At 43.1% G+C, this 26257-nt stretch overlaps 2 protein-coding genes across 7 annotated transcripts in view; both read right to left on the bottom strand.

The window, feature by feature from the left end:
- mtmr3 (myotubularin related protein 3) overlaps positions 1 to 4888 on the bottom strand; it is a 29330-nt gene extending 24442 nt beyond the window's left edge. For 3 of the 5 annotated variants that reach the window (XM_044364281.1, XM_044364272.1, XM_044364290.1), the window contains exons 1-3: positions 4706 to 4876; positions 2079 to 2154; positions 671 to 727 (exon numbers count right to left, since the gene is read on the bottom strand). In XM_044364281.1, the coding sequence (XP_044220216.1) occupies positions 671 to 673 (3 nt within the window). In that variant the 5' untranslated portion in view covers positions 674 to 727; positions 2079 to 2154; positions 4706 to 4876. Of the gene's footprint in view, positions 1 to 670; positions 728 to 2078; positions 2155 to 4705 lie in introns of all 5 variants that reach the window. The other 2 variants (XM_044364297.1, XM_044364263.1) reach the window with 1 other exon arrangement.
- A 407-nt stretch (positions 4889 to 5295) lies between these two features.
- The window catches only part of cux2b (cut-like homeobox 2b), an 88164-nt gene continuing 67202 nt past the window's right edge, over positions 5296 to 26257 (bottom strand). For both annotated transcript variants that reach the window (XM_044364313.1, XM_044364322.1), the window contains exons 5-22: positions 22794 to 22934; positions 22373 to 22538; positions 21345 to 21424; positions 20874 to 20940; positions 18601 to 18649; positions 17801 to 17905; positions 17234 to 17416; positions 17065 to 17123; positions 16917 to 16965; positions 16571 to 16670; positions 15590 to 16219; positions 14076 to 14177; positions 13070 to 13908; positions 10585 to 10750; positions 10091 to 10396; positions 9808 to 9996; positions 9437 to 9713; positions 5296 to 9270 (exon numbers count right to left, since the gene is read on the bottom strand). In XM_044364313.1, the coding sequence (XP_044220248.1) occupies positions 8457 to 9270; positions 9437 to 9713; positions 9808 to 9996; positions 10091 to 10396; positions 10585 to 10750; positions 13070 to 13908; positions 14076 to 14177; positions 15590 to 16219; positions 16571 to 16670; positions 16917 to 16965; positions 17065 to 17123; positions 17234 to 17416; positions 17801 to 17905; positions 18601 to 18649; positions 20874 to 20940; positions 21345 to 21424; positions 22373 to 22538; positions 22794 to 22934 (4322 nt within the window). In that variant the 3' untranslated portion in view covers positions 5296 to 8456. The remainder of the gene's footprint in view (positions 9271 to 9436; positions 9714 to 9807; positions 9997 to 10090; positions 10397 to 10584; positions 10751 to 13069; positions 13909 to 14075; positions 14178 to 15589; positions 16220 to 16570; positions 16671 to 16916; positions 16966 to 17064; positions 17124 to 17233; positions 17417 to 17800; positions 17906 to 18600; positions 18650 to 20873; positions 20941 to 21344; positions 21425 to 22372; positions 22539 to 22793; positions 22935 to 26257) is intronic.

Below are 26257 nucleotides of genomic sequence, written 5' to 3' on the forward strand. Positions count from 1 at the left end.
AACATATTTCACAGAGGATGTCTATCATTGGGGAATGCGAGGCCTGGATATACAAGCAGAGTCAGGAATTTTTTCTCAAGGGCAAACTAGTGGAAAAAAATGTCTGGCCTTCTGCTGACAGGGACCGACAGGAACCTATGGCCTTTGTTTGGTCAAGAGCCGAGTTCAGTCCAAACATTGTACACAGAAAGATTAAGGTGGTCGAAAGAGATGGCAGATAACAGGCAGTGGTGGCCCATCCTGTGGGATGCTGGCTCAGCATGAGCCACTGCTGCCTGTGAGCAGCTGATACACAAAGTCACCATGGCTGGAGGAGTAGGTGTGCTGAGGCCAGCCAGGGGGCAGCCGCCACACAACAGTATGCCAAGACCGTAAAAACTTACACACGCACACACAGTTCAACAGGCAACACATCCGTTCAAGTGGTTATTTCATGACGCAACAATATAACCAATATTTCTGCAGTAAAAACTGAAAGCTGCTCTGCTTAGGCAGAAGCCTTTGAGGACCTTTGACACTGTTGCAGCTGATGTAACCGTCTGCTTCCTGGTAAACAGAGCTGATAAAAATCGGAAATCAATGGAGAGTTTCCGATTCTGCAGACTGCACCCAGGCCACAGGACAGACAGCAGTTACTATGCAAAGCATGCATAAAGTGAAAGTACTGTACCATGGCCCCTGTGAAGGAGTGTGGGTCACCCAACGAGGAACTCTGACCTGGACCAGTCTGTGCAAGAAGAACACGGAAAGATGATAAGTAATTCTGACAGAAAACATGGAAATTATATATGGTGCCTTTAAACCGATATCTTTGAAACACAGAAAGCAGCTATCTTCTTCTCACATGTGGCCTTATCACATTTTTAAAGTCAGGTTGCCCAAACTTTTCAAATTAAGATCTACTTTTTCTTCTTCCATTCTGAGGCCAGCCACTGTGCAGACAGTGTCACTGGAATCATTATTGACAAATATGGAGCAACATATTGTAGTGGCTGTTCTGACAATGTTATATTCAGCACTGAGTTCAGGTCAGTTTAGGTCATTGTGAAACTGAATCTTGCTGCCAGACAGCTTATTTTGGGAGGGCATCAATATTAATGATTGGTTTTGAAATAGTATTAAATTCAATAGGTATTCAAGGTTCAGCAGTTCTACACAGATCATTGTTTTATCTGGCAGGGTTATCAGATAAAACAACTGTTGGACATTCTTGATCAACCAGTTTGCTGAAAAGAAATGACACTTAAAATCAATTATTTTTAACATTTACGTCATCATTCTGGGAGAGGGTCAGTCTCCTACAATGTAAATACATGCTTATCGGGGTGCCCCAGTGGCTGAGGGGTTAAGGCATTGACTGCAAGCTGCAATGTCCCCAGTTTGACTCCAGTCTAGGATGTTTGTTGCATGCTATTCCCCATCTCTCTCTCCCCTCATTTCCTGTCACCTCTCTACTGTCCGCTCTCAAATACAGGCACTAAGTGCCCCAAAACATACTTTTAAAAAGTATGTTTGTATGTAGCTCGCCCTGAATAGCAAATTTTGAGTCTCATCTACCAGATCACTGAATCTCTCTGGTAAATATGACTACCTGAAATAACAAACTACACTAACACCCTTTTCTATATTAATTTGCAGTGCTTCTGTTATATTTATTTAGACTACATGTGGACCTGAGCAGATGTCAAAAGGACCTCACGAGAATAACGATGCAGGGACTGGCTGGATTTTGGAGGCTGGTCAAACTGCTGGTTTACTGCATTTGTGATTTTGTATGCAAGCAACATCCACTCCTGAAATACTTTCTCAGGCAACAAACTGATTGTAGCCCATGATCGACCAGGAGATTGTGAGCCCCTGGTTGGGCAGTCATGTACAAAACGTTGATTGCAAACCAATTCAATATGGTATGGCACCACAACGGAAGGCTTGGCCTGCAATAGCAGGATTTAGGCCTACAGTAAACCTTATATTCAGTCAGCATTAAATGTAGCAAATAGGGACAAAAGTACTGACAGCCACAGTTACAGATACAGCAGATGTCTAAAAACATAATGTGATATGTCCTTTAAACTTACCACAGACAATCAGTATCGGACAATGAGCAGTCCTGATGATCCTGTTTGGGAACTCTCACAAGTAAGACATGGAAATCTGTGGAAATGAAGGCAAATGAATAATGAGCAAATGCTTTTCCTCAGAAACCTGTCTATATTTTGCAAACAGCAGACTTCTTCACTGAGACATTCTAGCTACAGAAGCCCTTTTGATTCCTGGCAAATATAGCTGTACTGGTGGTCACAGTGGCGTGCATGTCAACTCAGAGATACCACTTCAACTCAGTTGTGGAATGGAAAAAACACCAGCTGGATCTTAAAGCACTAAGTCTACAGTCTAACCAGCATAAAAACATGGTTCAGTCACATGAACTGATCATCTAATATTCACCTTCAGAAATAAAGAACATGCTATCCATATAATACAGATTCAATAAACCCCTACTGCAACATGTAGAGGTTAATACAAGCTAATAGCAGGTATGGCAAATGTGACAGTATAAAAGAAAACTTATTTGAGGTTAATTTACCCAACAATGATTGGTTATAAGCCAAAATGGCTGGTTAAGTACAAATACTTTTCCCAAATACTTGCAGCACTTGGCTGGTGGTTGGTATTAATTCCCTGCCAACGAAAAAGACGTCACTCACCAAGACCATTAAAAAAATTCCCAACTTTTTTGTTCAGGAAATGTTAAACTATCTATACAGTGCTGATCCTTACAGTGATATCACTTAACACCTCTTTTCAAAACAGGCAACCTGTTAAGGATCTTTCAGCATACAGGCCGCAAATAGTTGTAAAGGTCAGCTACTCTTGCAGAGACTGAAATCTGATCCGAGAGGGTCAGTGAATGAGCAGCTCAGGACCTCAATACACCTTCTCAGGACCATTTAAGATGCCGATGGGCAGAAGCCACACAGAAATCCCACTGCACCAGCGGCAGAGGACGCACTGCCTGGTCGTTGAGAGTGGTGTGAGGCTGCCAGGGGGGAGGTCATTACTTCACTGAGGAGTCCAGTTCATTGCTGGTGCTACCTGATAAAGCATATCTGCCACACACACGGCTCTGTTTACCACAGCGGGCTCATGACCCGTGGCTACGGCTCAGTCTGGCTCTGAGTTCAGAATCACACAGCGGAGGCTAAGCCCCTTAGAGCCTTAACGTTACTTCTATCCCGTGACAGGCCATCGTGCATCACAGGCTGCAACATTATCGAGCAAATAGCCCCAATCTCCAAACTCATATTATCAAGTTTCAAAACGAAAAACTGACCGAGGCGATGAATTACAATGATTGACAACAAAGTTTGACTGCAACCGATCAGCTGACAGTCTGATAACGATATTGAACACAACAGCGGCACTAAAAAAGATTTACTCACATAAAAGTAAACATGTTCGCTAACTTTGTGTCTTACAAAATACTTCAGATTCCGCTAGCTTAATGTTAACGTTGTGGCTTCACTCTATCATCGGCTAACACGCTAGCTAAGATATAATTTAATGTTGGCTAGCATTTGCTGAGGAGATACAGATAGCAGCATCGAAAACACATACAAAAACACCTCTGAATCCCAATCTTAATGACTGAGAGCAAGCCAAATGCTCTGCAACATAACTGTGGATAAACCAATTATTGTCGGTGTCTCGTTTTAACGAGTGACCGTGTTAATTGGAGACTTTCGGCCGAATACGTCCGTAGTTGTCGTAGTCACAGCTGTAGAAAACACGAACAGAACACGTAGCTGTCCTCATAAAAGGATGTTCAATACAGTGTATATTCGTCTGGTCCTTTTTGTCTTACTGCTTTACTTTAAGTGGGGGGAAAACTAGCTTAGCAGAACAACTAGCGTCTTATGAGGAATTTAACACTATTATACAAGTTAATTGATTGAATATGGGCCACCTTCCGACTGAGGATTACAGCATAAAACCCTAGAGTAGGCTATAGGTTTGTTTACCACAATTTGAGAAACGTTACGAGAGGTGAATGAGTCTTGCTGAATACAATTCAACTTACGAAAATTGTTAGCGGGTATATTAAACACAGAGGAGTATGTGTTTAAAATGGATTACAGTAAAACTGAAGGCTGTTCTGTTCGTTTTTTTTTTTTCAACATCTGCAGTCACTATAAGTAACCACGACTCATTCGGCTGAAAGTCACCAGTTAACACGGTCACTCGTTAAACTGAAACAGTGGCACAAAAAGTCAACAGCTAACGTCGGGCATGCTAACAGGTTGGTCAGACAGATAACTCATGTGAACAGATAAAAATAACTAGCAGGCTAGCAGCCACCGCTGCTCTTCCTTCTGTTTGAGTAACGTTGAGCTCGCTTTTTGCTGCTAACGTATAGTCAACCAAGAAGAGCACCTCCGTGAAATAGCTAATGCTAGCAAGCTAATGTTTGGATTACAAACAGCCGACAATTAACAGTAACTAACAAGCAGTGTGTTGTTGTTGTGTTGTAATCTCATAGTACTCGGTGTTTGCAATAGCTCTGACACAGACGGCTAACATTAGCTGACTGAGCTAGCAACAGCTCTCCGCTACTGTTTTTGTTGTTATGAGATGGAGGGCGGACCCCGAAAACGGAGGCCTCTGTCAAAACACACCGAGCGATTGCCACAACCGGCGGACTCACCCGCGAACGGAGCGATGAGAAGTTAGAAGCCAAATATTCATCCGAAGCCCGTGCAATTACTAAGCAGCAAATAAACCTGGATTGAGTAAACATGAGTCATATCCGAGCCGAGGCCGCTTCACTGCGTCCCTCTTCAGCACCGAGCCGTCGTCGCCATCGCCGCGAATTCTCCTCCAGTCCAACGACTTACGTGCGTGTGACGTCATCGCGTGGGAGCTACGCTCTGGGCGGAGGAGGGGCTCAGATACACCATGCGGTGCGATCATGTAAACACTGGCTGCAGGCTGCTCGAATAACTCAATATAATAGACATGAATGATATTCACTCAATCACAGTAAGGGGGGAATCATCGAAAGAATGCTAATGAAGCGAACAATATGAAAATGACCAAATGTCCCAATTAGCTCTAATCGATTAATTATTAACTGAATGGCTTCATGCCGTTTCAGGTTCATACATTATTTGGACAGAGTGGATTTACAGTCCATTGATATGTAGGACTGAAAGTTTGTACCGTGTGTATTAATTTGTGCTGTTTGTAAATGTGGCAGACCTCACTATATAGAAATAAAGACACAACACAGCAGGATCTTAAACAATTATGTATTGAATGATGGCTTACATTATGCAACTTCAATTCCAAGACACTTGGCATACTTTGTCCATTCTTTAACATTTAATAGTCTGACACGTGAGGCCTTTGACAGTTATTTAAGCCTGCAGGACACTCCCCTTTATTGGCTCACAGCTGACTTTCAAATGATTTTTTTTCTTTGTGACAAACCCTCAGTATCAGAGTTGTGAATACTGTTTCCATATTAACAACTCTGAACGAAATCATTCAAATTTTGCTGACCAATTACTTCATTATTTAGTGACTAATGTCAATTATAAAATAAAACCATCTAATGTGTAGGGCTCTTGTCACAAAAAGCTTTGCTTTTTGTAAACAGGGTTACAAAAGGCCCAACACCCCTCTTTAATCACACCGTACCACAAGGCATTACTCCTGTGAGGATAATGCATGAGGCATATGATATGGCACAAAAAAATCTTGATTTAAATATTCACCTGGGAGCGATGTTTACTGGGTCATCATTGGGTTCTGATTTGACAGCATTCATGATGACAACGTGAGAACCAAATTTATTAGCTGCACCATGCTTGGACTTCACTAATGTAAAAAGACTTAAGTGCTGATTCAATGTCCCTGTGCAAGAACAACAACACAAAAACACAGTCTATCCCTTGACATGTGACCAGAATGGATTTGCATGCAAAACAATGAGATGAGCTTTACATGAAGAGATAATGGTCTGGGTAAATACATTTCTTTTTCAGTCATATGCCCATGTTACCATGAAAGACAATGAAATTTCCACATAAGAAATGCCACTTCTAATCATACAGTATATTATGCACAAAAATGGTGGTACGAAAACCAGAGAAAAATCTTCTGTGGCTCCAAGAGAAAAAGAAAACAACAGTATTTTAGAGAGCAAAGTCTACTGATCCCAAAAATGCAACAACCCATTAGCCTCATCCTGGTAGTTCCAATCTACAGTGTACTTTGACACATCTGTGTAATGAATTACAAAACAGCAATAACTCTCCAACAAATCACTGCTTCCTGCAAAAGTTGCAAATCCCATATATATATACAACTTCCACGGGTCCAATTAATATATAACGGAGTCATTCTCTACACCACATAATGTTTGTCATAGTCACCACCAAGGATGAGAGCAACTGTTTCAGTAAAGCTTTAAAAAGCAAGACTACCCTGAGAGAAGGTCTAAAACGTGGGCAAGCTTGCCAGACCAGAACTGGCTTGAATGGGTTTGGTTTATTAAATCTGTACACTCTATTTCAATATAATCAGCACATTTTGTTCCAAGAATGTAAGATATTATTTTTAGTAATTGTGTAATATATATCTCTAATACAATCCAAGTCCTCTGAACTATGTAGACATGTGCAAGTGTTAACTACCAACTTCAACGATACAGTAAAGGCAAAGACTTGTGGACACTAAGTTAAGGATAATGTTGATATTTGAAATTTTCTTGAGTCCTCACAATTATCAAAATCTAAGTGCTGTAAGTAGTTCATACACGAGGTATTGAATATCTAGTTAACTGTTCTGAGTATAAAATAGAGGCAAAATACATAAAGAACATCTTGCAAGCATGACAAAGAAACTACAGACACAATACACAAGTGGTCAAAGATAATATGAGGGGATACCTGTAACCTTTTGTGTCCTTGAATATAGTGTACTTACAAATTGAATGTTTTCATGTTTTCATGTTGATGAGAGGTCATACTGCAATTATCATGCTCTCAAATACTGTGAGCTTTAGCCCCAAAGGAGATCAATTCACAGCACTGTAGTGTTGCTCACAACAGCTTTACCTTAAACACCATGCCAGTGCTTAGAGGTTGAGGTGTTTCGTCAAGTATACATTATTCTAGCTACAGTAAATGACCCATTTTGAGAAAGTGCACTCAATCAGGTGTTACCCGTGAGGTAACCTACAAGTGAATTACTAGCTCCCTATCTTTTCAAACAGCAGCATATTCTTTGTAAAAGACAGATTTTGCTCATTTAAACTCACCCCTTGCTACATGTTTGATGAGTACTTTCCCTCTATTTATTCAAATAAGTGTGGGTCATGTTTATGTATAAGAATGAAACGCATGGTCATAGCATGATGTGCATCACCATAATCTGAGGTAAACTGGGTGTCCTGTGTCTTGGCCCATTACAGTCTGAGAACCAGTGCCTTAGAGGGTCAGAGAGGTAAGTCTGAAAGAAATCATGTAAACTGTGCTCGTGCGGAGTGAATATTTCACTTACTACCAAAAGCACAAGGGCCCTAAACTGTAAACCTCAAGGATTATTCAAAGAAAAAAAGAAAAGAAAACACTAAAAGTACTCTACTCGTTAGATTTAACGTTTCCTTTTTTGTTATTTTTTGCAGGGTTTTCAACTTTTTTTTTTCTCTTGTTTTCGCTCAAGTATAATCACAGGTGACTAACTACAGAGGATAACAGGGTCAGGTGAGTACCATGCTACATCAGGTTTAGAGAAGGCTATTGCAGACAATTCTACAACATGTACAACCACATTTTATACGTGTGAGTTACAAATATTTCAAAACATATCACCAAGAAACTAAGTACATACAAGATGTTGAATATTTAGAGTCTTAAAGGACTATCCCTCAGTCAGTAATAGGATTTCATGTTACTTGACTTAAACTGTCCAGTCTTACAGACAAAATCTGAAAAATTGCTATTCAAAAAGTAGCAAATTTGGTCAATGTCTCTTTTCAAATAGTTATAGTGCTTTTAATGGCTTAAGACAGGGGTCTTTTTTTAATCTCACCCAGTGGCAATCTACAGAACTTCAGTGTACATTTTATGACACCATAGCTGCAAAAGTCTTCATGTCAAGTCCAATAGGTAAAAGAACAGCTAGTGCTGTCACATTTATTTCAAAGTAGTATGCCTTAAAAAAAAAAAAAAAAAAACAAATACACATTTATAAACTTTTTTTCAACTCTAAGTTCTTGTAGGGAGTTTCGCCGTATGTTTAGCTCTGCGTTCCCATTTCCTATCAGTTTTCAGTCTGAGAGGACAGGCCTTCAGGAGCCAGGCTCCACTCCAAGTCTTCAGGAAGCTTCTGTTTGAGACTTTCCTGTGCACCGCGAGGGTCATCAGGACTGGATACAAGTAAATGGGGGCTTAAAACTCCCATTCCAGTGTTTCTTCTCGATTGGCTGCTCTCTCCAGCCTATGGATGATGTTATTGAGGTTGGCCATTTTCTCATTGCGTCTCTGAGTGCTTCTGTTGAGTTTGGGGCTCTGGAAGGGAGGGAGTGGGTTTGGGTCCTGGCTGTGATTGGTGCTCGTTGAAGGCGGGTTGGGCAGCGAGGGCGATATGGGAGCGGAGGAGGAGGGGACGGGAGAGACTGACATCATGAGGCCGGGTGAGGATGCAGCAGAGGGGGAGTTGAGGGAGACCTCCAGGCTGCTGCGACAGGGCTCTGATGAGGCCTTGAAGCTGACCGGGTCAACAGGCGACTTTCCGGAGTCTTCCCCCTCATGCCTGGACTGGTTGGCTCTCTGTGGGCCGTCTATAGAGACTGCGCCAGGGTAGAGCCCCTGAGCCTGGCTGCACATCCCCTCTTCCTGCCTCAGGCTCTGGCCAGCCAAGTGGGGCTCACGACAGCCAGCAATGGAGTCCTCGTGCTCGCTTTTCAACTGCGGGAACTGCACTGCTGTGGAAAAACACTGAACTCTCGACTGTTTCATGGAGCCCTCCCGCCCCTCCTCTCCCTCGTCTTCCCTGTCTATTGCCTCCTGTTTGACGTGAGGGGATGCGGTGTTGGCGCTGAGAGGGTGGCTGGAGTGGATGTGTCCTGAGGGCTGCTGCAGCCTCCTCTCCTCTCCATCGGAGTGGGGGCTCCGTGTTGCTGAGGGAGAGTAGCTGTGGTGCTCAGCATCTGTGTCATTGTCTGGCAGACCCTCCATCAGCACCTCCCGTCGCATCCTGGACCTGCACACAAACACTGCTGTTAGACCGTCACTTAAAAGGCAAACACTCAGGTGTCAGAATAAAAGATATTTGAGTTTACTTTTCTGATTTACAGTTCAGGTATTCAGGTGCAGTTTGGAGTAAATGCAAAATGAAAACAACAGAGTAAAGGTCACATTAGACTTGCCTGTAGTTGTGGAACCAGTTGATGACAGTGTTGGTTTTGAGGTTGAGCTGGGAGGCCAGCATCTCAATAGTGTTCTGAGAGGGGTAGGGCTCCAGCAGGTAGGCCTTCCTCAGAGCTTCCTTCTCCTCAGCTCCCAGCACCACCCGAGGCTTCTTCACCTGGCTGTAGGGACACAGGTCCAGCGAGGCCAACGCTGGACTCACACACTCAGAACGAGTGCTGGGCGAGTCGCTGTCCGAGCCAGTGCTCAGCAGCCCATACCGCCTCTTCAGATAGGCTGCAGGGAAGACAGTGATATCCAGTATAAAGGGATTACAAAACACCAACAAATTCTGAATTCATACTGGTTGACATCACTATATAGTCCCCACCTTTCTTCTCCATCTTCTTCATAGTCCTCAGCTTGTCCACATTGTGAGGATCGTTGAGCCAAAGTTGCATGCGGACAAATGGCTCCCTGCCTTTCAGGCTGAGTTTGTGCCAAGGTTTAGGCCTGGACAGCAGGTCAGACACCGAGCCCTGAGTCAGACCCAGGATGGTCTCCCCGAAAAGACGCTGACCTGTGAGGGAACAAACATACACTGTGTGTGATGCACTTGTGTCTGCATTCACGAGGAATGTCGGTTTAACCTCACAAAGTAAATACAGACTCACCTAAGTTGTTGTCTGTTAGCACTTCCTTCACCTTCTTGGTGATGGCGTAGGTATCCAGCTCCGGAGACATGGCCACCAGCTCCTGGATGCCCAGTGGGTTTGTGGGCTGATGCAGGGCCATGAGGCTAGGGGTGGACTTTCCTCCCTCTGTGTTGGGGGGCAGCCCCAGGACCAGGCTCTCAGGCTGCTGATTCTCCTTGCTGCTCTCCAGGGAGAGGCTGACCGGTTCAACCGGTGGACTGGGATGGCTCTCAGCTGGGCTTGGGGGCGGGGAGGGCGAAGACTGGGCCGTCACTGGGCTTTTATCTGGAGGTGGGGAGCATCACAAAAAAACAGCCATAAGCCTATAGCCAGGGTGTAGCCACTGCAGCAGTCCCATTTTGTCCTTTCATTGTTTTTTTTAAAGTTTGATACTTGGTATTGCAGCATCTCAAGCCTTATTGTTGCTGCCCATTTTAGTGTATGCGAGTGTGTGCTATAAACTGCAGTCTCACCCTGAGTGTGGCCCTGGTTCGGGGGCTGATTGAGACTCTGGCCGAGCTGGTCCAGTAACCACAGCTGCATGCGGATGAAGGGCTCCCTGCCTTTCTGGGTCAGCTTGCTCCAGGGTTTGGGCCGAGACAGCATGTCGCTCACACTGCCCTGAGAAAGCCCTAACACCTGTACCATAAAATACAAGTTAATATATTGTGACTCAACACACTATCTGTAACAGCACTAAAAACAAATGTATAAATGGCACACCACTGACTGATTTTCCAAATTATTACCATCAAAAAATCTCTTGCACACCTGAATAGTCTTTGTGACAGGTGTGTTGGTGGAGTAGACATGTACTTGAAGGAAGTAGGGACACCTACACACTGTCTTCACTTCTCAATAAGCATCCTTTAACAATGTTTCGGTCAAAGAAAAAAGATATACCTGTAGAAAAATGTAGTAAAATGTTCTTTATATTAAAGGATCTTTATTGAGCAAGTTCTTCCTTCAAATTGTTGAAAGATAGAAATCTCTTTGCTCATGGCAAATGGCCTCAGTGATACACTTTCAGCACACAACCACTAGAGGGAAGCAAAATACCATAAATGTTTATGTTGAGTCAATTCAGATTCAGTCATTTAACTTCGATTTGCGGCACATTTCATGGATGTGCAAAAAAATCAGTGTGCTGATCATTTTGACTGATCATGAAGTAGAGTATGTATGGTTATAAACCAACAACATAAAAGGCTGATGATTTTTCTTTTTTCTTTCTTCACTTTTTTGATTTTTGAATAAAATCTCAACACACTTGAGTGTGCTCAAGTGTTTTATAGAGCTCACTGCACTGTTTTCAACCTGAAGTATACTTTACAACACTTGAGTATTTACAAATTTGAATAGTTCTCCTCTCATATCATCAAAGTGTAAAATCTGCACCATGAAGCTTGTTATATTTTCTCCACACCACAGAGAATGAACTTAGGCAAATGAAAAAGGTGCCTAGGAAAACTAATATGGAACATAAGTTGGCTAAGTGTTTACATATTCATAAATAACACATATTTCCGCCTTTCCTGATTTTCTACATATTTGTCCTACTGATTGGTTCCAGATTTTTAAATAAAGTATAACATTTGACCAAGGTATAACACATTTTAAAATGTTGAAGGAACATACTTCCCCTATCCCCTAAAACCCCTATCATCCAATTGAGAAAGTATTTACCCCCTTAGTTACTCAGTCATCAATAATTAGATTCAGATGATTGAAATCTGTTCGGTCTAAACCGTACTCTATGTAAAGTAGCAAATCATGGCACAATCAAAGGAAATGTCCGAAGAGATGAGAAAAAAAGATGCATGCATGAGTACTTGTAGACAGTGTAGTGTGATGAATCCTGCTGCCAGCCTCCTAAAAGGTCTATAAGGGTGCAGTGAAAACTCATCCAGGAAGTTACAGAAGTAACCAGCAAAAAACTCAGAGAACTGCAAGTCTCTCTAGTGTCTAATAAGGTCAGCACAATAAGAGAGAGACTGGTCAAAATTGATCCATGGGAGAGTAGTGAGATGATAACCACTGCTAACTGAGATAACCAATGCTTTCATTTATTTACAGAAATGTACTTGAAGGTTTTTCAAATTTCCTACACAGAGACCAGTAAAAAGTGGAACATTTTGGACACTGATTCTGTTGTGTCTGGTATAAAAGCAAAGTTTTTCATACCAAGTGGTGGTATGAATTGTGCTCAGTGCCTCAAAAATTCTGGAGGAGTTATAGTCATCCGTCCATGAGATGAAGCATATTTGTGTGATACCACAAGACAATGATCTAAACAACAAAATTAAGTCCAAATCTGAATGGCTGAAAAGCATAAATTTAAGTTTGGGCAGCCAAGTCAATGTCCTGACTCAAACTCAGCTGAACTGAAACGGATTGTGCTTAAAAACCTACAAATGTGTCTTCCTGCGTAAAGAGCGGGGTAAAATCCTTCACTGTGATGTGAAAAACTGATATCAAATGATAAGAAGCTTTAGGCTGCAGTTATTGCTGCTTAAGTGGTGCATCCTATTATTACATTTAAAGCGGAATTACTTTTTCACATGGATGATTTGAGTGTTTGATTACTTTGTTCCTTACATAAGTGAAATAATAAAAGATGTGGTTTGTGTTAAGTCATGTTACATTAGTCTAATATTACATGAAACCATTCAGTGTGACTAATATGCACAGGAAAACAGAATGGCTTCTTCCATTCATTGTCTGTAGATCAGGGGTACAGCAAATCAAGTAAAACTAAGTTTACAAGTTGTGTAAAGATATTTATATTTATCAATGAATTTAGGGTTAAAAGAGACAGAGATGTATGCCCTAGTAAAAACTAACTATAAAAATGTTTTACTTAATATTCAGTTTAATATGCAAAATTTAAAGTATTAATTATAATTCTTATAACCGTTCACATGTTCTCATATTTTATATGAAAGGGCAACATCTGACCTTTTCACCAAAGATCCTCTGACAGATGCCGTTCTTTGCCAGCTTCTCCTTCACCTGCCTGGTCAGCTCAATGGTGTCCACCTCTCGGTACATGTACAACTCATACTGCTCTGGAGTCAGTGGCGGCACAGTGGGCTTGAGGGCGCGGGGGATGTAGGCCGGGTAGTAAGAGAGCCGTCCAGGGCCGGGGCCTGGCGACTCACCGCTCACCGACGTGTCTGACTCCACCTTCACTTCCACCGGCCGGCTCAGTACCAGCTCGTCCTCGGCGGCAGAGGCCTCCTCGCTGTTGGGGAGGCACTCGCCGTTCTCCAGACGAGGCCAGGGCCTAGGCAAAGCAGAGGGCCCGGAAGAAGAGGAAGACAGGGAGGGGGAAACAGAAGTGAAGGGCCGAGAGCTACCTCCGCCAACGAGACCCATCGGCCCCCGCTCCTGAGACCAGTGCTGGTCAAAGTAGGTGCCCGCTTCGCCGATCTCTGATTTGACCTTGCGAATGATGTTCTGGACAAAGGCGGCTGGGGAGAGAACGCTGAGGGGCGTCTGGGGGCTGTTGATGGGATTGGCCATGCAGACAGTAACACAGCCCCCCTCTTCTTGTTTGATGGAGATGGGTAAAGGAAGGCCCCTGGAGCGCTCCGGGGGCCCCAGACGTTCCACCTGAGCTCCTGAGCTGGCAGTTGAAGCCCTCCCACAGACCTCCATCTCCATTAGGGTCTGCTGCTGGGACTCCATCTCCCTCCTGGCCTGTTCTAGGATACTCTTTATGGTTTCGTCAGAACTGCTGCCCGCCCCGTTACTGCTTCTGCCTAAGGAGGCACTCAGAGATATCTTGCCATCACCTAGACAAGAAAGACCCACACGCTGACACTGATGCACACATTACCTTTTCAGTTTAGACGCGTTAAAATAGTGATCGAAAATAAAAAATAGAAACATTATTGTCAATAAAAAATATCAATCACTATGGCTTTTAACTATGATGTATCACTAGCAGCTCACTCCTCACCTCCCCGCTGGGACTGGATCTCCTTCTTGGCCTGCTCCAGGATATTCCTAATGGCGTCGTCTGACCCAGTTTCAGGAGTTCGGATGCGCGGAGTGATGCTCCCTGTCACAGAGGGTAACAGAAAGAGATAGAGATAGAGAGAGAGCAGAGGGGAGGGGGTGAGTGGGATGGTTGATCAGAGAGCAGTTCCAAGGCTTTGCTTTTGACTGGTAGATCAATGGCTGCCTTTGAGCGCGTGCTGTCTGAGGTTGCAGTATACGGGAAGCTCAACTTTCAAAAGCTGTGAATCTAGGGAGAAAACAAAGTTTAAAAGTAACACTACAAACATGGCAGAGAAAGCTGTGAAGAAGTCAGGGATGAGGTCTTAGTAGATTAAGAAGTTTTAAACGTATACATGTCCAGGAGCTAAGCCACCAAAACAAGATGGCAGGAGTACATCTGCTTTAAAAACGTATAGGCAGATTGTATCTTCATACACTCGCAAATTTAGCACTCTCAAAAGAACATCCTTTTATTTTATGACCTCGGTCTTATTTGATTAGCTTTGGCCATGATTCCCATATGATAACCTGGTGACACCTGTTTAACAACAGTATCTAAACCATTTATTCTCAGGACAAAATTCACAATATTTTCTTACTTTTCCACAAATCCCCTGAAAAGACCAAAACCAACAATGACATAGTCTCCATACATATTCTGACTTTCTCTCCCTGTCTGTGGCACTCCAAACTCATTGCTTTCTACTGAAGACAGAAATCATTAAAAATGGCTCACAAACATATAGTTTTATTTTTTTAAAAGGCACAGAGATTTACTAAAACAGCTGGACACTGTAGTTTTTAGTAAACATTACTAAAACAGTGGGGGACTACTGTTGCAGGGGACTATTTTCAGCTGCAGATTTATACAGATTTGGTGCTCTAGTGAGTATTTACTGCAGCAGGACAGTGTATGTAGGATTAACTCAAAATAAACTACAGCGTGTGTTTTCATGATAATGAAGGAAAATGTCATTCAGTGCAACAGTATGGCTCACTGATGTGTTTTTATATACTTTTTAATGCAGCTCTACATAATTAGTGTATGGTTATCCATGATTGGGAAAGCACACAAAAACAAGAAAATGGTGATAGTAGAAAAGTTGGTTTTTCAATCTAATGGACTGCCATAGACTGTAACCATTTTTGAGCAATCGTCGATGTGTTTTGGTACAGAGGAATTAGATATGTCAGGCTTTGGATACACACATGGTACTTGTTACTAGGATCAATTCATTGTTGGTTTGGGTGTCTTCATGAGATTTGCTGGTAATAAGAAAAATATACCTGTCATTGTCAGTTTTCACTTTCAAGAAATTGGTTTGGAAAATATGGTTAAGGAGGAGACTAGTTTAAAACGTGTCTTGATTGCTCATGCCCCTTCCCCTATCGGTTCCTGCTTTTTCCCACCTGAACCTGTAGTCTGCATGTTTTTCTAATATTTTCTGTCCTGTTACAGTCTTATCCACTCACCTCTTTGGCGGACCTGGATGGTCCTAAGTGCCAGGATGTTCTGCTCATCAGAGAGGAACTGCTTCATCTTAATAAAGGGTTCTTTGCCTTTCACAGTCAGCTTCCTCCAGGGTTTGGGCCGGGCCAGGATCTCACTGACCGAGCCCTGGGAAAGGCCCAGCACATAGTGGCCAAACACACGCTGGCCAATGTTATGCTTCAGCAGCTGCTCTTTCACCTGGAAGGCAATCTCTGCCGTGTCCAATTGGTCCTCGTCCCCTGCAGTCGAGCTGCCGCTTTCAGACTGATCGCTGGGTAAGCCAGCGTCACCACTGCCTGCCCCCGCAGACCCTTGAGTGGCTGACATGAGGGCAACTTTGGCTGCATAGAGGGCGGTGGGAAAAGCCATTAGCCCCTCCTTTTTAAAGTGTGGGGAGAGGAGCTGCTTGTGGAGGAGGTGGTCTCCTGACAGTCGGTCTCCAGAGCACGGCGACACGGAGAAAGGACGAGGGAGATCATGGCTGGAGGAGGAGCCGTCAAGGGTGGGGGGGCCAGGGCTGGGGGAGGCACGGCCATCTGCCTGAGAGGAAGACGAGTGGGAAACGGGTGGCCTGCCTGTCTCTCTGCCTGCATCCTCAGACTGGTCATCATCTGGTGACAGAAAACACATGCTCATCAAACTTTATACATACACATACAGCTGCATGGCCTCTGCCGAGCAACCAAGAACAACTAATTGTTATCCAGCAAAGACGGATATTTCATGAATTAACTCACTTGCTTTCTAGCCTTGCAAACCCAGACTCAATTTTGCGGGCTCAGTTTATGCAAAGAGTCGACTCGAGAATCGATTGAGTCTGCCCAATGAGCAACAAGCAATCAGTGAACTAAGGGGAGTTTTTAGAAGATGGCAAAACTCATTGCCTCAAAAAACTCTAGTACCTTGTGCTTAACTATAAAAACTAAATTATATAGACAGACATGAGACATGAGACATTTTACCATTGCTGTGCAAAATGCGGGCCTTATCCATCAGGTACTTGTGAGATGGAAGAAACGCCTCTTTATCCAGCAAAAGAGCCTCTGCAGCCTTGGCAGAATCCTATACACACACACACACACACACACACACACACACACAAAAGCTGTTAATTTTCGATTAATCAATCACAGTGGCTGTGGATATCCTTATAATGGATGACGATCATTGGTGCATTCAATGGCACTGCTGTAGTTATTCTTCCTTGACAACAAAAAAAAACATTAAGAAGAAACCAAAGGTCTACTTTGATAAGAGGAAGTCACGGCTGTGTGAAACTGCTGTGTAAACAAGAAGGAGAAAATATACCTGGGACGAGCTGCCATTGGCAGAAGCCAGCTTCATCACCTTTAGGATACTAGGGGCAGAAACAAAGATGCAAAGAAAGTCAAATTCTTGGATCCAAATTCAAATAATTATGAATGATTTACACATTCAGTCTACACCAAATTGTCACCTGAGTTCAGTTTTAATCTCTTCATAGTCCATCTGGGACTGCAGTTTAGCCTCTAATCTCTGAAATGGAAAAAACAGTGGAAGCAGTTCACATTAAAAAAAAAATTATCAGACTCACTGACAAGGTGTTCATCGCGTTCTGCCACTTCTTATGTGTCAGAGCCACTCACCTCAATAGCTTCTGTCTTATAGGCCAGCTGGCGTTCCAGCTCTAGGATCTGATTGGCTGAGGTCTCCTGAACTTCCTGTAATGTGAACTGCAGCCGCTGAATGTTTTCAAGAAGACGGAGGATTTCGCGGTCTTTAGCCAGCAAAGCGGCCTCCAGCTGGGAGGGCAACACCTCACTCTTCTCCTGACAGGGCGAGACGGAGACATGACAAAGGGTGTGAGAGGGAGAGGAGAAAAAAAGTGATAGAAGGAGTGAGGAGGAGAGGAAGTGTGAGAGGCTGGCTAGTGATTCACGACTTCCTCAGTGTTGATAAAATTCAGACAGCTAGAAAGTGAGAGAATTTGACTTCAGAGATGATGATCAGGTAACCACTAATGCTGCATTTTAACAGGCCACCACCCACAGAAACTTAAAAAAACAAAAGAAAATCTGAAGGAGAAACATCATAACACTAAACATATTGTTGATTGACAGGTAATCTCTGGGGAATGAACGACAAAAATACCAAAGCACAATGCCAAAAATGAAAGAACAAGCATTTCACAGACCAATACACATCACTCTTACCCTGCTAGAGCCCTCTGCTGGATGGCAACTCCCTGTGGTGCCACTCTGACCACTGGCTAACTGCTCCTTTAGCCTCTCCACTTCTCTTTGGGCCATTTCTGCTCTCTGCACACAGACATGGTATCACAGTGTTACAGTTTTCATAGACCAGCCACATCAATTGGCTAATGAGATGATCAAGGTGAGAGCATATACATAAATCAAAGGAGGCACCCTTGCTCTGAAATTTAGAGCCGACTGAAAACCTGAGCAAGGGCCTGAGCAGACGAATGCAGCCACGGGTTTATTCTGCTGAGGGGGCTGTTTAGTCAGCCCACTTTATTCCCCAAACTGTTTACCTGCTCTGTCACACCCGGTCTGCTAATTAATGATTCATTTTGAGAACATTTATCTAGGAGCTGCTGGCAGAGAGCAGCAGAGAGAGAAAAAGAGCGTGAGAGAGCGAAAAGCAGAGGGGAGAAGAAAGGAGCAGAAGAAAAGAGGTATCACCAGGATAGGAAGCAATCAAGGCAATGAGATAACGAAGAACCCTGGCGTTCGACGCTCCGGCATCAATCGCGCTCGGCAGTCTCCTGTTCTCTGCTGAGTGGAGACGTGCTGCCACAGAGCGCCCACTGACGGGAGCTCGGGTTTACACTCGCTAATCACACGCTCAGGGGAGGGGAGTGCGGCGGGGGGGGGGGGGGGGGGTGCACACAGGACGGAGGGTGTCTAATTAAAGCCAAGGCTTGATTACAGGAGTGATTACCTTAACGAAGGAGTATCTCAATCAAAGAAGTGTGGAGGAAGACTGTACTCACCTGGTTTGCCTTCTCAAGATTCGCCATGATGGCGTCGACCTCCTCGGCCCTGAAACACACACACCCAGGCAGAGTACCACAGGATTACTGAGGAGATACTCTCACTCTCAAATGAACAACAAACACACAAAAATCAAGCCCAACTGTTGTTGTAACACACCTTTTGCACTTTTTAAGTGGCCAAGGTTCTAGCAGTAATTGTAATTTTTATTATCTCCATATATGTATTTCAGGAAATTAGGAGTTTAATGCCGTTATCCAATCCATCCAGCTGTGACATGAGTCATGACCTTAAAATGCAAAAGTGCTGTGTGCGTGTATTTTTGAGACAGAATGAAGAACTCATTCTGCAGTCCTCTTTAGTCAGTTGAGATGTATTCACACACTGAGCGAAATCCTTGGTTTCTGTTTCAGTGCCTCTATTAACAATAACTAACTGAGCTTGTTGACTGCAGTGCAACACAGCTCATCCTGAAAATGGACCACAATCCTGAAGCTTTGGAACGGCTAACATCTCCATGGTAACAGGAGTGTCTCTAAATTGTGGGACTGTCTTGAAAATGTTAGATAGAACCAGGAATTCAGGAGAAGAAATACAATTTCTTAAAAGAAATTGAAATCTATCCAGTTTATGTCCTCTAATCTCAGGCGTACATCACTGTCCCTCTGCTGTACCACAAAGGGGATCTGGGTGAATGGATGAATGGCAATTTGTACCCTCCGTACTCTTTTGAGATTCAACTCCAACTTCCCTCCATACATCTAACAATCAGTCTAATTTAAACAGAAGCTCAGCAGGATTATTCATGAGGTTTGTTTGAAGTTCAACAGTTTCATTTTGCACACATGGGACCTGATTTTCAAAAGGTAGATAAGGATGAATTAATGAGGAAACTGTGATTGATTTAAATATGCACATAGGTTTCTCAAGTTTCAGGACACTGTGGTCCTTTTTACCAAAAGAAGAATTTGTTCAAGGAACATATTGGAGTTTTTTAAATCCAAATTAAACAAACTTAATTGGTCCGAACCCTTATCGTTCATGTTTGCACTTTAACTACTCCTATTGTCGCACAACAGGCTGCATAATTACCTAAAATTTTTAAAATCCAATAGAATCATTGTGTCACAAAGACTCAAGAAAGCAAAATACAATACTCCAATATTTCTACAGTAGGACGTGGAACCAGTCAGATACTGCAACTGTCTCAAACAAACCTATTCTTGGCATTAATGATCATCAGTGGTGTTTGGTGCAGCCCTGGTTTCAGAGGGTCTTGGCCATGCCCAGGTCCTATCAATAAGGCCAGGATAGATGGTGCCCAGCTGACAGCACACACTAACAGGTGTCAGCTCCACATTTAATGAACTTGTGCAGTACAGAAAATGTTTTGTATTGATTACCTGCTCAGCTACTCAAACCGAAGCAGACAAATAGTCTTTCTTATCAACATTGAGGAAACAGTCAGTGAGAGTAATAGAGCCATGCCCGGTGTTCAGAGGCTCGGGGTCAAGGAGGGATAACTGTAGTTGGAGCTCTGGGGTCAGTGGTGCTACTGTCCATGACAGCAATGTGACCAGGACAACACACACATACACACACACACACACACATACACTGTATGACAAACCAGGTAATGAAGATGGCCTTTCAAAGTGCAGCTGTATGGGAAATGTAAGGCCAACCTGAAAAAGTGTCCAATCCAACAAAATGGATGGCAGTGGGTCCAGAAACATCAGTTCAATTGCGCCATGGATTAAGCCTGGGAGAAAATCCATTAGCAGCGGCTGACTGTGCTCTGGAGCACAACCCAAACAAAGGAGTGTTTACTTTGAATGTCTATCGACATCCTTCATACAAGCTCAGATTCATTTCAGGCATGCGGTGGATACATTGCGCTCAAAGACCAGGACAAGGTAGAGTGTTTTCTGAAGCAATCTTTAAATGGAGCAATTCTTCTTGAGGGCTGTCAAGGCCCAGCTGCCAGTGAAGGCAAACACAGACCTCTCTCATCGACCTGCATTAGTGGCTGAGTCACTCTCACTCACTGCCTTTACAATGGCATTCCTCAGCTCTACACTGGACATGAGTTTATGTAGGCAAAATAAAGAAGAGCGAATTCAGCACTCGAAATGCTCTAGTGTGGAAGGCCATAGAGATATTAGTGTGCGGCCACCTTGACTGGACAGAGAGGGGAGGGGGAGGTATGAAAAAGTTCTTCAGAAATAGATGGTACAGTAAACAGAAAATGTAAAATGAAACAGTTTCTTACTTGTTCGTCATCTCTTGGTTATATTTACACCGCAGGTCCAACAGCTCTGCCTGTGCAGTGTTCAAAGCTGTTGAGGCGAAGACAGGGAGAAGTGAGATATTAACTTCAAAAACAAAACACATGAACTTTGACCTTAAAGCTACATTACTGAATTTATTTGCCAGTACAGTTTTTAGATATATTATCATATTTTCCATATTTCAATTACAAGTCAGTTTTAGCTCAAATATAACCAATGTAGGGACACCCTTAACAGTCACAGAATTCATGGAAAGCTGATGTTAAACTTACATATGATATCATTTGGTAAAAATGTGATAGCTTTAACTTAAAGCTATGAAAACAAAGCAGCAGCGGAGCGGCTGTGTTGCAGTAGGGGGCACCATACTGCAATTATACAAGTATAGGCTCTTCAATATGTTGAAATTAAATTTAACAGCTATAGTGCGTGCCAGTGTTTAAACCACTTACATGAATGCAGAACCTTGATCTTCTCCTCGGCCTCTGATAGTCTGTCAGCCAAACTAGCATCAGCGCTTTCCTCCTCCTCCCTGAGAGAAGAAAGTCTGTCAGTTACTACACTGCATCATGTCCACACTATATGCAACTTTATGCTCTGAGACATAAAAATATGTTAATCCCAACCTACCCCTGCCTAGAAATGGCATATACAGAGTTCACAGACAAACTGAAATTTATGAATGTGGATGCATTTTAGGAGCCTTTCAGAGCACCATGTATGCATGATTGTTTTTGGCTAAATGGGGATATTTAGGCTTGTTTCTACTGGGTCACAGATAGAAAACAATTGATCCTACTTATTTATTGTTAAATCATTATAAGAATTGATGAATATTGTTGCCTTAAAAGAGTACTCCACCTATGTAGGATCAAAAAGGATCAAAACTGAGGCAGAAGAGACAGAAATATCATCTTTTTTTATTACATTTTTCTTTCTTGTCAAAACCTGGCGCCCACATTACCCACAATGTAACTCTACTCAATTTATTTGACTGTACAGATTCGGGTTTGTTATACTAGTAGCAGCTAATGTAGCCTGGAGCTGTCAGCCTCAAAGATGAGGAGCGGGCTACAGAGGTCTGATAACCTCACTTCTCTCTAACTCCACACCCCCAGATTTGTTTCATTTTCAAACTTGTAGTGTTCAGCCCCAACTGACGCTGAGGCAATTTATCAAACTTCACATAGCTCCCCCTTGAGCCACAAACGGCTTAATACAACTTTTTTTTCACCTGTGCAGTAGTACCCCCCAAGACCTGTAAACAGACCTTGATGTGTAAAATCAGTAGAGTTCCCCTTTAATGAGCATAAAAATTGGATTGGAAAATGGTTTGGGATATTAAAGGGTTACAATCTTCTTCTGTCTATCTAAAATAATTACTTCAGTAAACCTGTGTGGCTATGGAGGTTTATTCATCTCTTTTAAGAAATATAAATCTTGTATTAGCCAGAGGCAGCCAGCCGGCAGTGGTTCTCACCCTCGTTCGTCCTGTTCAGTTCGGTCCTGGCAGTTCTGCTGTGGGGAGCCAGGGGCCCCAGGAGTTGGTGTGCTGTTGGGGGTCATCAGGGAGGCTGGAGAGCTGGATTCTGGGGCGTCTCCTGTCACTGCTGCCCCTGAGGCTGCTGGGCCGTACTCTGTGGGTTCTGTGTGCATGGAAAGAGCTGCCATGGGTTTAACATTCACTGAGTGCTCTATAATTAACAAGGCAATATGATAAAATAATATAAAGTCCTCATAATGTGACTTTTAAAAAAATACTTTTCTAGATATTTTGGTACTATTCACAACATTCTCAAGACCTGGTGTATATAATTAACTTGCCAGCACTTCCAGACCTGCATTAAAAAATGTGTATTCCAAGTAGGGTGGCTCCCTAACGTGCATGATATTGGCCTGACCTGTCTTTTCAAGGCACTCCAGGTGTTTCTTCCAGTGCCCGCTGATCTCCCTCACCAGGGCCTTGCTGTCTGGGGCTGAACTCTGAAGCTGCTGCAGCCTTTCCTCCAGGGTGTGTGAGGCCTCCAGCACAGGAGCCGGATCTTTGAAAAACAGACACAAACAAATCTCTGTAGAAAGAACTACCAAGATTGACACGATATCCATACATTCCTATTTTTCAAAAAAAGCAAAATAACTGTTTTACTGTGTGCGCTGCCTGTAAAGCACATTACAGAGTTTTTTGCATCGCAGTTTCAACAGAGGCAGACTATTCCACTGAGACTTGTTTCCAAAGAGTGACTCTTAGACTTTTCCCACTCGGGCGCCTTTGAAAATTTCACAGGCTGGACCTAATGACACAAGCCTGGATCCGACCCTTCACATGTTCAGATATCAAGTCTAATGAGTCTTCTCATGTGCTGATAAATGGCAAAGAAGACAAAAAGATTGCCATGAATATGTGACGGAGTCTTAAGTTCCATGTATACACCTAGGCAAAGTGTAGAAAAAGTCTGCTCCTGAAAAGGGGGTAAAAAAAAAAAAGCAGGATTCTTTAGCACAACAGAGGAGCTGTTTTGCAATGCATGCGCAGCAGCACCGGGCCCATGGGGCCAACTAGGAGGCTGTTTCTCAACTAACAAGTCTCCTCTGTATCATTTGATCATTTAAATTATTATGCCAGGAATTCTCAGGAGGCAGCTCGGCACTCCACATCACAGGGCTGTTTTTAATCTTCCCCTTCCCTTTCTTCCCCTCCCGAAAAGTTCAACAGCTCAGAGAGAGAGAGCTGCTCCTGTTGTGTACCTGCCTGCCGAACACCAAAGGAGGTGACATCTAGTGCCAAAGCACAGAGAGGGAAGCTCAGGGGAGCTCCTTGACAAGGGGGGAGGCAAGATGTAGAGCCACGTGCACACACACGCACTCACACGCACACACACACACACACCACAGCCCTTCAAAACTCTAAAAGAGGAGGAAAATCGCTGCTTTGCCGCACAAACTTTTCTCCCACAGCTTTCATCCGCTCATCTTAGACTTCTGTGTGGAACCCAATTGGATCCCTTCTTCAGTATGGGCACTGACTGAAGTGACTTTTCATAAGAAGTTGGAACCACAGACGTTTAAACTTTGCCAGATGCCACTGTGAGAATGCAAACTCTGAGCCGACAGGCCACAAAAATAAATGCTCATCAGAGACTCAAAACTTCTACGACGTGCAATTTGTTGAAATCCTGGCCATACATTGCAGCTCGCCATATCTGCATTTTCATCAGACAAACATTTTGGGCCATTTAATTGATTGAGCTATTTTTCCCAGGACCGTTTACAGTCAAACATTGTCTGCATTCATTGTTACACCAACTGTGGAGATATTGCATCAGTCACAAGGGACATCACTATTAAGAGCACAGCTCTTCTAAGACAAACAGGATGACTTAAAGCACTGCTATTCCATCGACCCACTGTCACAGAAATCACTTTATCAGCCTCTTTCCCATATATCCTTTCAACTTTTAATGATCAAAGGGCAGAGATTATAGTAAGGGATCTCTCACACATGGACAAGCCAGGATTATCAATCAGTGGCAGGGGAGTAAAGTAAAGTCAAATTTAAAGTGAAGGGATATAATTTAAGTCTGTATACAAAATTAACCCCCGTCAAAGTAGAGCAGCAGGGATACTCTCAAAGGGCCAGGGATATACAGTTACTGAAGGAGAGTCCAGAAGGACTGCTGATAACTTTGGAAAATAAAGCTACTAATTGATGTAGTTCATAAGCAGCTGTGCGGCTTCTTTTTTGAGCGGCTCTGATGGTAAATCCACCAAATAAAACCTGGAATGGTGGAGGAATTCAACACTAATCCTGCCGCTCACATTTCTGCTCATCAAAAAATACAACACAGTTGACGAGGCATTATGTACATCAGGTGAGTCACATCACTCTCCATGCAAATAAATGCTTCAGTTTTTAATTCATCCCTTATCTTAATCATGGATGATTGGATGTCTGCTCTGAGGTCATGATAACTGATCGGGCAACAGCACCTCGTTTAAGCTAATAAATCACAGGACATTTAATACATCATTTTCTCTGGTGAAACACAGGTCCAGCTCTGAAGGAATCGCAGCCACCGAGAGGAGCAGAGTGACACAGGAGGGTTCAATATCATCACCGGGAAAATGTGGAAATATCTGTTCACACACAATGAGAAATGTCTGCCATTAAATGATAATTCCAGTTTAATACAACTGGGGTCATATTTTTGTATTTTTGGACATCATTTCTATAAGTTATAATACAACAGTACCCACTAAAGTAATTGCTGAGATCTGGGAGCATTGCTACAAAGTCACATGGGGCAAGAAACAGCAGTCACACATAGCGTAATGTCGTCTGGGTCTCTTAAGTCTTAGAAAATAACCCAATATCTCTTCAGTGGCATCAGTTTGAACTATTATGTTTTTTTAATCTGTCTCTCACAAGTCAGGTTGAACTGTTTAACATTCACAGTTAAACAGTTCAGCCAAATTATCTAAACCAATGTATTTGGGGGTAAAATGAATGTGAGCACACCCAAAATGACGGTAATAACCTCTCATTACACGGGAAAATTGTTTGATCACAATCACTGCAAGTACAGTTGGTAATAGTTGGTATCAGGAAGTCAATCTGTTAACTGTAAATGGACAGTTTAGGTAATAATCTTACAGTTCGCATCCATTTTTTGTTCCAAATAAATTCTCTTGTGTTTCTTGCCACATTCGACTTTGTAGCAATGTCACCATGTTCCCAGATCTCAGAAATTAACAGAAATTTAGAAGAGAAACAAATAGACCATAAATAGAAAACAGAAAAAATGAACCTTTATTTAAAAGGATGGATATGTTAAGGCAAACCACAGATTGACTTTGAAATTAGTTTCATTTTTGTATACAGTGTATTGAAAAAGAAGTTTTTGCTCTTCACATAGTGTGGATTAGCTTCATCCCTAACTTGCTACTAGCCAACAAAAGTTACCAAAACTTTTAATTGTTTTTACACAATCTCTGCATTGATATTGAGTTTCATCACTTTTACTGAGCGGTAATGAGGCTGCCATCCTGTAGCTGCTTCCTTGTGGTCACTGAGTTGCTGTTTCTGTGCTATTGCACATCTCAAAGCAGGAGGCAGTTAGTGTATCTGGGTGAGCCTTCAGTCCATGGTGAGCGGAAGCCAAAGCCTGTCAGAGGCTGGATGGCTCAGTGGACTGCGGGTGGCACTGTGGAGGATGGTGCACAGGTTCAGGTGGGTGGGGGTGGACCAGGGTGGTGTGCGCCAAGACAAGCAGGTGTGTCAGGGCGGTCCGTCTTGGCCCTGTCAGCGATACACCATCATTAGGCGGTGTGGGCGCAGCAGGGTGCACCATTATGTCTCCCTGGGCCC

The sequence above is a fragment of the Thunnus albacares genome, chromosome 2 (genome assembly GCF_914725855.1).
Source record: "Thunnus albacares chromosome 2, fThuAlb1.1, whole genome shotgun sequence".
Lineage (NCBI taxonomy): Eukaryota > Metazoa > Chordata > Actinopteri > Scombriformes > Scombridae > Thunnus > Thunnus albacares.